Genomic DNA, 13,655 nt, shown 5'->3' with positions numbered 1-13,655 from the left:
AATAAATACAAAAACCATTTTTAAAAAGCACGTTTTTCTGGTTTTTACAAAACTAAAAATGATGAAATAAAGCAAATGAAAAACAAAAAAAAAATTAAAAACCACGTTTTCTTAACGGACAAAAAAGAAAAAACATTTACTCGTACATAACATTACATAACATTTTACATAACTTAAATTACACGACTGTAATAATTTCTGATTTATCTGTACTCTAAAATTTTCAAACTGACGAGGGAACTGGACTCCGAAACATTTTCTATAAAGACAGAATGAATTTTTGTGGAGTTTTCTTTGCTTCTGAGTTTTTAGCGATTTTCAGATAGTTAGATAATTATTCATTCACTTGAATGTTACATTCATAACACAAGATAATCTGGAAACTATTTGCAGCAGTTGCCACACGTCGCTCACCTGGTTCCAACTGCCAAACATTAAGTTCAATCAATGAAATTGCCCTATGTGCTGACCAGTAGCGCCCTAAGTAAGACAAATGCATTTAGCGTATTAGCGAACTCTACGAATCAGCCAGTAATATATGTAGAGTTCGATACTTGAAGCCTGCCGGTACCTAGTGACTGTACCATACCACATTATATATTCGGGTTCGAACAAAAAAAGGAACTACTGATTTAAGGGGAAAGATATACGTATAATAATAATGCGTATTGCTGCTAGTAAGCTCAAAATGATGGGCAACGTAAAGTATTAAGTGATCTGCTCTGTCTGCTGTGCATTCAAAATTAAACATTCCCGTTTAAATGTTGTAATATCCAAACAAATGTTGTTTATGTTAATAAATCTTGGCTTCCTATTCTTTCAAGTGTAGAAATGGCAATTATTAAAATAAGGTGTGTGGATGAATGACGATTGTAAAACGAATCAATTCATTATGCGTAGTCTGAACCAAAAATTCAAAATTCAAATTAAATCAGTTAAACAACGGCAGTGTGGAACAAAACAATATTAGCGGGGAGTTAAGCGCCCTTGGATGTACGATCATATGCGCAAGTTAATATTTCCTGGTTGCATGATTATCCAGTTTTAAATTCTGTAAAGGCCGCTTTTGCCGGGGTTTTTCTTTAAAAAATATTATTAATAATTTTTATTAATGAATATAAACATATTTGTGGGTGCTTAAGAATATTTTAAGATTGCTGAAGCCCCCCTAAAATGGCATAATGACGTCACTGATGCGAGTGATGTTCATCAATGCGTCGATGCTGTCTCTCCGAGCAGAAACCTTTTTACTGCTCCTTCGTTGGATGATAAGCAGCTGGGAGAAGTTTTAATCCACTCGTTGAGATCTGTGTGTATTCTAACATCCAGATCTGTGTGAAGTTTCTCGCAGAGTTGACACCAAGAAATGTTTTTGTGATGAGGGTAGAAGTTTCTTTGACTGTCCGCAGCTTCAAAATCAACCTTCCACCTGCAACAGAAACAATTTATCATAAGTGAATTCCTTGATGAGAAAGAGAATGAGTTAATGAATGGATCCTACTAACTAAGAACAATACAAGATATCAAAACCGTAATACAATTTAATGCAAGTTATCCGCACGATACCGAAGGTCTATGCGACAGCCCATGGTCGGAAATTCTTAGGGCCTTCGACGCCTCGAAATGCAAGGATGGACGCGTCGCCTTCCTTGCTAGCCTATTCCAGTCGTCATAGCGACGTCAGTACATTTTGCTTTATAGCCACTCACCTAAAGTACTCGTTATAAGCGGTGTCGTTTCTGTCAAGGTAGATGAGGTAGTCGGCCAGGTGGCGGATGCTGGGGAAGTCGAGCGCATTGATGAAGGAGTGCGGAGGAGCGACCTCCTCGTACGCTCCCAGACCAAACACCACCAGAAGGATGTCGTACCTCAATGACAAAAGAACGGTTTGGTTCATTATTAAAAGACTGTATTGCACACAAGCATATTTATTGCATTGTGTTCGCACATTAAATGTCTAAGTATATTATCGATCTGATTATTGAATAATTAGGATTTGGCATTTGGTGGGGGTTTAGGTTGGGGTTCTAGACTAGTTTGTTGAGCTTTTTGTTTGTTCGCTTGCCCAACTCAGTCCATGTGCCAATTTATACCAATTTCATAAAAAATGTAAGTGAAGCAGAAAAAGTAATATTGTTCATGATAAATTGTAATATCTATAGCATATCAGGATACCCCACTACGGCAAATACGATCATAAACAAGCCGACAGCAAATCACATATCTTCTAGCATGATCATTGATCAGGTTACACACTGAAGAAAAAAAGGTTAATTCTTTTTCCGGTTGCACACAAAATCTCACCTTGCGGTCAAAAAGAACTTTTCAGTAATGTAGTCATCGCACAGCGAGTTCTCAAAACTGAAATAGAATTTGTAGGTAGCGGCAGCTCGCTCGTAGCATTTTTCATAGCTGGACCGAGGGCAATTCATCGTTCCACAATTGCCATAGACATCCACAGGAATATATCGCTCAAGTTCTTTCTCTAAGCTGCAAAAGAAATTTATGACTAAAAATAAGTATGTAAAATTTATCAATTCCTTTAAGGATTTTACAAGAAAACGTGGAAAAAAAGGATTCTGTGCAGTTACAAAGTAACCGATTTAATTCTCATATTGAAAACAGTAACTATGGGAGAATGATTAATATCCACCATCCTTTTCAGTGAAATTATTTCTCAACATTTCTGCGGCTACTAATTTGCTAGAAGTAAATCAAGTAATACAATGTCTACAAATTAGCCAGCGATAGTTGTTCGGCAGCTCACGAAGTGGTGCACTTGAATGACATCTTGGCCATTTCTGTCAACTGAAGATGAAGACAAAGCAGATGGCTTTTGTGAAGATCTATGAGAGTTTTATAAGTTCCGGAGACAAAATTGAAAAAATACCTGTATCTCTTAAACGACGTCTATACGTCGCTTAAGAGATACTCGCATTTTTTCCACCAGGAGAGACATTTCTGAGTGAAAATTAAGTTGTTATTTAAAATTGAAAAAGGAAAAATGTATATATTTAATTGGAGGTTCTTTAAACAAGCATCGTCTTGAAAATCCGGGTACAGTGCATTGATTAGAAATATGTGAGAGCCCGATGCTGGTTCCTGACTAATACACTACGAACGTACATGTCTCTGCCGCTCCTGGCCTCACAGTTGGACACAAACCACGCCGCCAGATTAGTCTTGCCCCGCGCGTAGTCTTTAGTGCGCAGGTGCGTACGGGGTGATGCGAGAGCGCCAAACGTTCCGTACCTGAAATTATATGTGGTCAGGTCTGAACGGGACGACGCTGGCCCAATCGTTTCGGAATGTTCATTACTACGTTGTGAATTAAACTTCAATTTAATAATCACTATGTATTTTCATGTATGCACAAAGCGTGCGTTTTACCTTAAAATTGGGTTCCATTCAACGCTACTTCGTATTTTCATTAGCACGGTTTGAGCCTATCGTGTGGTTATAACAAATATTCGACACGAAACTCAAAATAGAAGAATTGTGGTGCGAAAGATGCTCGCCAGCGCATGCGGGGAATACCCGCAAAATTTCGAAATGCGTTGCGCAGGCTGTACGTAGCTACTCGTCTTGTGACAGCTCTTACAAATTGAAAGAACAGACTGTATTCTTCCTAGGATGTATGTAGGGAATATCCTTAAGTTTGTCTCTTAGAAAATAGGCTGGAAATTGAAAACATTAGATTAACTTAAACGACCGTTGTCACTAATAAGCTTCATCAAGATATTGTACTGAAGCAGAACTTCGGAAACGTTTCTTATGTAAATACTCAATTTTTTTATGGACGCACATACTACACCCAACAAATAACATGATAATTTTCATTTAGTCAAGTTATCACAAAGATTTTTTGCCAAATCCACGCAACTCACGGATTATAGATGTCCGAGTCCCTCCGAAAAGTCATGGTGTAGTTGAAGACGCCATTGATTCTTTCTATATCTTCCCTTTCGACGCACGGAGGCTCCCACAGGAAGTAGACGTATCGAGTGTGAGGGGATCTGTAGGGAGGCTAGCAGCTAAGTCCCATGTATTCTTCCCTATGATTCATATCTTGTTTAGGAATTATTTGATCAATACCACGCTAAGTCAGTGAACGCTATCAACAATTCTTCAGCAAAGCTCATGAATGAGGTATCTTAATTAATGTATAATTTTTCTTGTTTTGAGTGAGTCGTCACTTAAAGGGAAAAAACTTTTACCGCCCATTCAGAAGAACATGAAATTGACGGACACTGACGGGTATCACAGGGCTGTGTAGCGGTTTGATGTAGCGGTTATTTTCGTTAACCACGTTAATAAATTTATTATTTACCTTACAGGAGGAAAGCTTTTATCTGGGCTAAGCGGAATCCAGACGAGGGCATCCACCTCCTGGTAGGGAACCTCCGTGCGGTCTGTGGTGACGTAGCAGCGGTTCACGGGGCAGCCCGCACGCAGGAAAGGTTCTCGTCCCACGCCGAAGTAGAAAGTGGGCTGTTGAAGAGATTTGCATTTTCCAATAAAGACTTTAAGAAGAATGCTTTCGAGTTATGCATACTGCAGGGAACAGATATTTTCAGCAAGTCTATCTGAATGAATAAAAATGTTATTAAATAATTTGTCAGTTGCGAACTTATTTTGCGTTGAAGTAATTCGACTTGAAGGTTTGGAAGATGCAGTAAGCAGATTTGCGTGCCAAATTAAAACGTGCAAGACTTTAATAGATGTTCAAACGTACATGATTCCAAAACAGGATATGTTTGAGTTGGTCTCTTGTTTCCTTCGAAGGAGAGGATGGGCCAGGGCTGTGTTGGTTAAAGTAAAATATAATAATATGGAAGTAAAAATTTGTGTATAATAGTTATCATTAATGAAATCTTTTAATATTGTTACAATTAAGCATTGCTCCTCTAAACAACGCGCGATACAACAAAGGAAAAAAGCAAAAACCGGTAGAATCCAAGTTTTGCTGAAAGCAAAGTTGATTTTTATACTTTATTTATGCTGAAAGAAGCGAAATTTCAGCTTTGTTCTGAATTTCTACAACTAAACAATTGTTGAATTTTTCTAGCTGCAAAAACTGTGAAAATATAGAATTATCAGAGCATTCCTTTCTAGGATAAAGAGAAATTCCTGATGGATAGTCTCACCTAACGCGGACTTTTTCTCTGACGAGGTCGGGAGGCCGAGCCTGCATGTCTGCCTGGACCAGCTGCAGCCAAGTGACCGCTCCTCCGATCTGAGTGTTGAGGGCGCTTGTCGAATTGTCTTCAGGCCGCATAGCCACACTTTGCGTCGCATTAAGAGCGGACATTTTTGGAGGCTGTTGAAGTGCTCCGTACGTTTCATTCCGTTCGATTGTTGTTGACTGATTGATGGAACTAGGTTTTGTTACTGAGTTTATTTCGTTGACGTTATTGTGGATTATGCTGATCATTTTTGCAACAGAAGACATGATTTTTGTGCTGTTCGTCACTTGCTCTCCTTCTACCTTTTCGTCTGCCTGCTGGTACAATGTTGAATTTCTGGGCATTTGATCTGCATTATGAAGCTCTTCTTCGTGACCACTGCCTGGCCACGTCGAGTAAGGTCTTGTACTCAAATTATCTTGGTATTTGATACCAAGATTAAGCCTCTTGCTCTCAATTTTTGGGACTCTGACGGATCTGCACTGGCACCGATGGCATAAATAGTGACTTTAATTGTTTATTACGCTAAAATATCTTATATGTAGCATATCTTGAAGCAGAAATTAACAGGAAGCGGTACTGACGTGCCAAACTATAAAGCAAGCATAGAAATTGGCAAATTTAGGAGAGAACTTCCAATGTATTAATCTTCTATCAACGAGTTTATTTATTGGCTATAAAACTCTGCAGACGAGTAAGTGATATGATATGCGTGTTACGAGTGGATAGGTTTTCGATCTCTTAGACTTCAAACTATAATCTTTCATCCATCGAATAAAAATGACATGAACACCAGACTATGTGTGTTAATACATCAGAACGTTGGTTGACAAGCTAATTGATCTGGAGTTTCATATCCTCTAATAAATTGACTTCGCTTTACTGCGTACATGGAAATTTTTTAGATGATGAAGCTCAGTATTAATCATGAGCACATTGCAACAGGTGTGCATGGAAACATGTGTGCGTGAGAACAGGTGTATCCAACTAGTTTAATTGAAATTCCTCGAGTCATGGTTGCTCTGCAATATCGTGTTTTTCCTTTCAATTTTATTGAGGGATGGTAATTAAAAACTCCACAATCATGAGTAACTACTTATCAATGCGTTGAGCAAAAAGTGAAAATTGGATACGTAAAATTTTATGGATATTTTGAACCCCAAATCTAATATCTAAAAATTTACTTAGCAAACAAACGCTAGATAAACCATGATTTGCATGAAATCTCCAACTCTAATACAAAGGAACTTGACATTGTAATTAACCATGCGTCATAAAATATGTTTGTATTGTGTTAGGAATTATTGCTTGATTGTGACAAATCAGTCTACGTTCATGTCGACATCCGAACTAGGAGTGTCGTTGATCTTTGATTCAAAAGTTCAATTTATGATTATTTTATGTTGATTTAAAAGTTCAAATTTATGATTTGTTTATATTGATTCAAAAGTTCAAATTTAGGATTATGCTCGGATTAATTTCTACTGAAAAATTGAAATTATTAATAAGACAACCCAAACTCACCCATCGTTGGACGCCGACATCGAGTAGATGACGAAGAGAATCGCGCAGCTCGCGGCGCACCAGCCCACCCACTGCGATCATGAACACATTAGTGTCCTGCAGGGCCTATACTTTCAAAAACGTTAAGGGACCGTAAGTTTATTAGCCAATCATTGACGGACTTTCAAGCAAAATCCACCTATCATAGACAAGAAAACAGAGCTTAAGTACTTACGTTCACTTAGCGAGCTTTGAAAGTATGGCCCTATACCATCCCACCCACTGAGACCATGAACACATTAGTGGCCTGGCTAGTATACCATACCACCCACTGAGACCATGAACACACTAGTGGCCTGGCTAGTATACCATACCACCCACTGAGACCATGAACACATTAGTGGCCTGGCTAGTATACCATCTCACCCACTGAGACCATGAACACATTAGTGGCCTGGCTAGTATCTGTCTCTTATACACATCTAGATGTGTATAAGAGACAGGTTTCGGAATGTTCATTACTACGTTGTGAATTAAACTTCAATTTAATAATCACTATGTATTTTCATGTATGCACAAAGCGTGCGTTTTACCTTAAAATTGGGTTCCATTCAACGCTACTTCGTATTTTCATTAGCACGGTTTGAGCCTATCGTGTGGTTATAACAAATATTCGACACGAAACTCAAAATAGAAGAATTGTNCTCAGTGCTGTACCATCACCTCAGTGCTGTACCATCACCTCAGTGCTGTACCATCACCTCAGTGCTGTACCACTCAAATGAGGGGCAGTTAACATCACAATTCGCTGCTTATGTCCTCTCAGAATCAAAATTATCCCTATGCCAAGTTAAGGACTTACTGGGCCTATACATTAAAGAAAAATAAGAGATCGTAAGTTCACCAGCCAATCATTGACGGCCTTACAAGCAAAATCCACCAATCATAGACAAGAAAATAGAGCGTAAGTACTTACGTTCACTTAGCGAGTTTTAGAAATATGGTCCCCAGTCCATGGCCATGCTGACGCGCTTCCTTCACTTTCCTTTCACTAATCCTCCTGTGGCTTGGGCAGGAACAGGATGCGCACTGAGGGCCTGGTGGCCTCAAAGGACCTGCGGCAGCTTGAGGCCATCGAGGTGAAGAAGGTGCAGCTGAGCCACATCCCCGACAGCTTCCCCGCCCTCCAGCGCATCCAGAACGAGGCGCACTTCTACCACATCCACCACACCGTCGCCATCGAGGGCAACAGCCTCTCTGTCAGCGAGATACGTCACATCATTGAAACTGGCCTCAGTGTAGCAGGTGACTGCCTTATTGGCCTCAGTGTAGCAGGTGATGCTCTTACTGGCCTCAGTGTAGCAGGTGACGCTCTTACTGGCCTCAGTGTAGCAGGATGCTCTTACTCTGTCTCTTATACACATCTAGATGTGTATAAGAGACAGGTGCTGTGCTGTACCATCACCTCAGTGTGCTGTACCATCACCTCAGTGCTGTACCATCACCTCAGTGCTGTACCATCACCTCAGTGCGCTGTACCATCACCTCAGTGTGCTGTACCACCATCACCTCAGTGTGCTGTACCATCACCTCAGTGTGCTGTACCATCACCTCAGTGCTGTACCATCACCTCAGTGTGCTGTACCATCACCTCAGTGCTGTCTCTTATACACATCTAGATGTGTATAAGAGACAGATACCATCTCACCCACTGAGACCATGAACACATTAGTGGCCTGGCTAGTATTGCCGATCAATACATTGTAAATTTGGTTGATTTCTTGTTTCGTCTAATTATGCGGGATATCAAAATCCAAAATTACTAATTTGGATTACGCCTGATAGACGTTATTAAGGAACAATTTATGAATTTCATTACATACAAAATATATTCGGTAAAGTTGACGATCAAATTTCAGAATACGACAGTTAACAAAATTTAATTCTAACCTTCCGAGTCATCGTAGTTGCCTGCTATGGTGTTTAATATTGAATTCCCGATCTATTGGGGAAGGGTGGGCAGGGCAGGGTTTGGGGCAGGGTGGCCCAGTGTTTAAAAGTTCAGATCACCAAGATTGACGCACTAGAGAGGTGCGGGTTCGATCCCAGCTCTGTGCGCCAGTTTCTGGTCAGAATCGGAGAGGAGGCCGGGCGGTTAAGCACAGCAGAAATGTAGCAGTGAGTTGCAAGTTCGAGGCCGCAAAATGCTGTGAATGTTCTGCGATGGTAAGAATCGGCGACAGGCCTACGGCCAAATAAACGCTGAAACCGCTATTTATTTATTCAAACAGTTATTCCCATTCCCGACTTCATTTTCACTCATATTTCCATTGTGAAAAAGTTTTCCTTTTCATTACAACACTTCTCTTTAACTTCACTTCTTGTTTATTTGTCTGCTACAAATCTTATAATCGATTCAGTCCAATCGATCTGAAATTTTGCACACTTGCGCAATATCGGCGACAATGACTCATAATCGATCCAGTCCAATCGATATGAAATTTTGCACACTTGCGTAAAGTCGTAGACAATTCATGAATCAATTGACAGAGTAAATAAATTAACAAATTTATTTGTTTTTTTTTTCAAATATTAAAAAAAATTCATGAAATATATTTTTTTACTATTTAAAAACATAATTGTAAATTAATTGCACATGTTTAAAATCGGAGACGCTGGCCTCTTTAGACGTGTTGTCTCTAAAAAGTAAATTTTAAACACTTACTGTATTTAACAAAATAATTACTCATGTAGTTGCATTGCTCTAATTTCATATGAAATATTATCACATTTCATAAAATTAGCCATGTACAACGTCCAGCCATGGGGCACGAGACTCGGTAACAGTCTTCCTGCTCTGTGGCGCGTGCAGCGGCACACCACCGAAACACTTGACGCTCTGAGCGACACTGAGCCTCGCAGGCGGCGGAGCCCTTTGTTCCGTGAGCAGTGACGACGTTGCTACGTGTTACGTTACTGACGACGGCGAAAATATCGACGTTGTTTTCGGGTAAGTTATGAGCAAGGTTGACCTAAGTTTCTTGACATGAATTTCTTATAACAAGAATATTGATAGGTACTATAATTTGATAAGTTTCGTGCATGCAGCGCAAAGACCAACATAATATTCTGAAATGTATAAGTCTTTGACATGCTCATCGTTCGGGCTTTCAATATTTTTTTGCACTTTACTGCTCAAATCTAATTTTTAGCATCACTATTAGGGAATATAATACACGATTTTTTAATGAAATGAAACGTATCAATCCTACAGTTTTGGAAACATCGACGTGTACATTTCGTTTTCCTATTACCATGTTTTTTCTATTTAATCAACGAAACGTGTAGCTCATGTCAAAGATGTTCACTCATGATCGAACGATTGACAGAAGTATGCATATTACTGTTTTTCAGAAGTCGAACAACCTCATTTCTTTCAGTTGGAAAATTTAAATACGAAGTATCCGAAATCACACTGTCGTATTGCCTATGTTGGTCAATAATTAATAAAAAATTAATAGTGCCCGCGGACAAACGAGCTGATAAGACGTCTCGAATTTCAGAGCAAATCTTTTTCGGTTGTTCAACTCTTTCAAGAAATTCTTTACATCATACTAAAAATTTCGAATCTATTTGACCTCGCATTGTTTACTAAAACCTTCCATGACTCTCGCATCTGTAAAGCTTTATTGTGTCAGCAACCGTTATCGCGCGACGAGCTTGCAACGAACGGTCTTTAGATGCGCCGCTGAGGTCGACAGAACAGTTACATCGGCCGCTCATTACATCGCGCTCTTCTCATCGATTTTGATCTTCAGGAAGGTTATCTCTAGTAGAAGTGAGTGAAATTATACAAGAAAGTGAAATTTACGGAGTGTTGGAATGCATTTTTGTATTATTTTTCTATCGCAGACCGAACCAACACGATTTTGTCGAATTTATCGCGTTCACTGATGATGAAGTGAACGCGAAGTCAATAAGTTCTTTTATCCGAGAGCAGATAAGGTTTTTATCGAGAGTAACGGACCTTATATAGATAAGGAAATTTTTCCATGTGTTGCACGCACTGCACTGACAGGAAGCAGGATGAGAAGGAAACACGGATGGAACTTGTGCATTAATAAATAGAAACACGTACTGAAATCGTGCAGCTATGTTTAACCTCTTAATAAAATGTAATATAATAAAAAAATTCATGCAACAATAAGGCAACATGCCTTTTTTAAGAACAGGAGGGTGTTAATTTACAAATATTTTCAAAACAAAACCAGTGATATTGAGTTGATATGTTAACGCAACTGAATATAGGAAATAAAAAAAACGATTTCTTAATTAAGATTTCTATGAGAAATAATGGATGGCTTGGGGATTCGAGATTCTCTCTCGTGTTAACATAATTATTGAACTTTACTTCAACGAATAAATTTGTCCCTCAATGCCATGAGCCGCATCAATTGGACTGCTGGTATTAAATTATGGAACAATTGGAAATAAAAAATGTCAATTGCAGCGAAGAAACCTTATTCAACGTCAGAACGAAGTGTGTGAACAGCGGTCAGGTAAAGAACAGATAACAGTAGCAGTAGTTCGCACTGCAGGGGAAATTGGCCGTTATCAGTATAGGTACAGAAATCAAGGGGTGAGTTTAATAATGTTGAGTTCAATATTGTTTTACTCTTAGTCACTGTAGTCACTGTAACGCAAGTAAGTCACTGTAAGTCAAGTTATATATCTCTCTCTTTAGCCTCACAATTAAATCGTTGGTTACAGAATAAAATTTAGTTATCGGTCACAAAGAAGCAAGCTGACAGGTTTGCAGGTCGGGTGACACGTTACGGAGATTGGGTGAATTCTTAATTGATAAGAGCAGATAAGAAGTTTGAATTGATATATCTTGTAATTATCGGGAGGAATTGCGCTAAAAATTTCAGAAAATTGTGAGCAAATAAAATCCGAACTATAATAAAAACAACTAACCTATTTGTTTCCGTTGAGGAACTCTAGACAAGAGTTGTCGTTGAGAGCTATAAGAAGGAAAAAATAAAAATAGTACAAAGTGTGTTCGCTTGTGCTTACTGGTGTCAAATGAGGACATGCAAGCATGCGAAGTTAAAGCTAGGCTCCAAGTCTAGAAGCTAAGTTAATTTAAGCACAGAAGCTAAACGAAGTAACTCAAACCCAATGTGGTTCAACAAATGAAGTGGCACTAGTATAATAAAACTTAAACGAACGAACTCAAAAGCGCAAACATGCAATTAATCTGAACAAAACAAAATGAAAACACATTTGCACAAACTTGAATTATGTTAAAGAAAAGCAAGATTAGCCGAGGGTAGCAACACTGTTAACACGATATAAAAATGAAGTCAGCAAAGAGGCAAGGGTTTAGGGTAAAATGCATGATCGGGCTAATTCATGAGCGCCGACTTCGCCTCTTAACACGAGACTAACGATAAGCGTATAAACTATAAACAATAATAACATTGTTAGAAAATAAATTGTTCACGCCTCAGATATGCAGTTCATGTCCGAGTGCGCACGAGCAGGGAACAAAACAAATCTTAATGCCTTTTTTTATCAGTAACACTAGCTGCTGATAATAAGCGGAAAAAATCTCAATGCTTTAATTTTCTCTCTATCATGTATACGTTACCACGAAATAACTTTAAAAAAATAATATGTGAATCGCTCGTTGATCAATACTAAGATAACCCAGTGACAACCGTTGGATAAATCTACAATAAAATCTGGCATGATCCCGCCTCCCTTTGAGACTCGGAGGGAGGTGTGGGGAATTGGTTTATTTCGTGCTGGGTTTTCTGTCTCGTCTTCAGAGCCCAGTGGTTACAGTTCAGAGTACCAAGATTGGCGCAGAGAGGCGCGGGTTCGATCCCAGCTCTGTGCGCCAGTTTCTGTTCAGAATTGGCAAGGAGGCCGGGCGGTTAAGCACAGCAGAATTGAAGCAGTGAGTTGTGAGTTCGAGACCGCAAAATGTTGTGAATGTTTTGGGATGTTAAGAATCGGCGACAGGCCTACGGCCTACTAAACGCTGAAACTGCTATTATTTTTATTATTCACTGTAAGTCACTCTCGGCGAGTCGCGTCAGTCCGTCAGTGTGATGATGCATGGTGTATTGGATGATGAGGGTTGTTTTGGGACCGCAGCTGCTCCTATAAACGGGATGTGAACATCTGCCGTCCGGGTGCAGCACGGTCCGCTGTGTATTTATTTGTACAGGGGTGGAGGTGGGGACCTATGAAGGTGATTATTGTCTCATAAAATTTGGAGAAAATATTAAGGGATCTGAAAAATTTATGAAATACTCCTTTCAGGTATGTGAATAAGAAGAGTCAAGAAGTATGCTCTCAACAAATTTCTGACTGATCTTATTAAAAAAGTTGTAAAACGCTTGCCGTTTTGCCGAGTTTGGGTTGACGTAACCCCGTGTTCAGGTTTTAGAATAGAATAGAATAGAATAGAATAGAATAGAATAGAAGTGTCGGCGCTGAAGAAATAGGCCCATGGCCTGTTGCCGATTCTTGAACTTTTCGTGACTTGATTCACAAGGGATCCGGCCTTTGGAACCCGATCTTTCCATAGCTGACGATTGATTGAGATAGCTGCTGGACTTATTGCCTGGTCCGTAATTTGCTAGGCATTTTAAGACTGAACATATGCTCCTGCATAGCTTCGTCTAGTCTGTTTTTGAAGATGTTCATACTCGGAGCGTCAACGATGCTATCAGGTAGGCTGTTCCACATGTCGGTGACTCGAAGCGAGAAGAAATGTTGTCGCATGGATGTGTTCCAACGCTGTTTTTTTAGTTTATAGCCGTGGCCCCTGGTGTTGGTTCTTGTTTCAAATTCTAGTAATCCTTCTGGGACCTTGTATAAGTCATGAGTATACTTGTATACTTCAATGAGGTCCCCACGCAGACGTCGATAACTGAGGCTTGGAAGCTTCAT

At 39.5% G+C, this 13,655-nt stretch overlaps 1 protein-coding gene across 1 annotated transcript; it reads right to left on the bottom strand.

Annotated features, from left to right (window-relative positions):
- Positions 1-1,146: 1,146 nt before the first annotated feature.
- On the bottom strand, positions 1,147-8,768 carry LOC108680079 (glycoprotein 3-alpha-L-fucosyltransferase A). Its single transcript, XM_018168840.2, has 10 exons — positions 8,640-8,768; positions 6,711-6,781; positions 5,148-5,663; positions 4,736-4,802; positions 4,331-4,491; positions 3,888-4,016; positions 3,127-3,252; positions 2,305-2,490; positions 1,710-1,868; positions 1,147-1,429 (listed from the first exon to the last, which is right to left on the bottom strand). The coding sequence occupies exons 1-10, from the start codon at positions 8,649-8,651 to the stop codon at positions 1,210-1,212; spliced, it is 1,647 nt and encodes a 548-aa protein (XP_018024329.1). The 5' UTR covers positions 8,652-8,768; the 3' UTR covers positions 1,147-1,209.
- Between the last annotated feature and the right edge of the window lie 4,887 nt (positions 8,769-13,655).

This window comes from Hyalella azteca, unplaced genomic scaffold (assembly GCF_000764305.2).
Source record: "Hyalella azteca isolate HAZT.00-mixed unplaced genomic scaffold, Hazt_2.0.2 contig2853, whole genome shotgun sequence".
NCBI classification, from domain to species: Eukaryota; Metazoa; Arthropoda; class Malacostraca; order Amphipoda; family Hyalellidae; genus Hyalella; species Hyalella azteca.
This window is presented reverse-complemented; position numbering and strand designations above follow the sequence as displayed.

Bases quoted from the DNA above. Each gene is read 5' to 3' on its own strand.
- LOC108680079 (XM_018168840.2), bottom strand. The intron at 4,803-5,147 runs GTGAGACTATCC...TAACCAACACAG, and splicing joins AGAGAAAAAGTCCGCGTTAG to CCCTGGCCCATCCTCTCCTT. The intron at 1,869-2,304 runs GTGAGATTTTGT...TTTGTCATTGAG, and splicing joins AAGTTCTTTTTGACCGCAAG to GTACGACATCCTTCTGGTGG.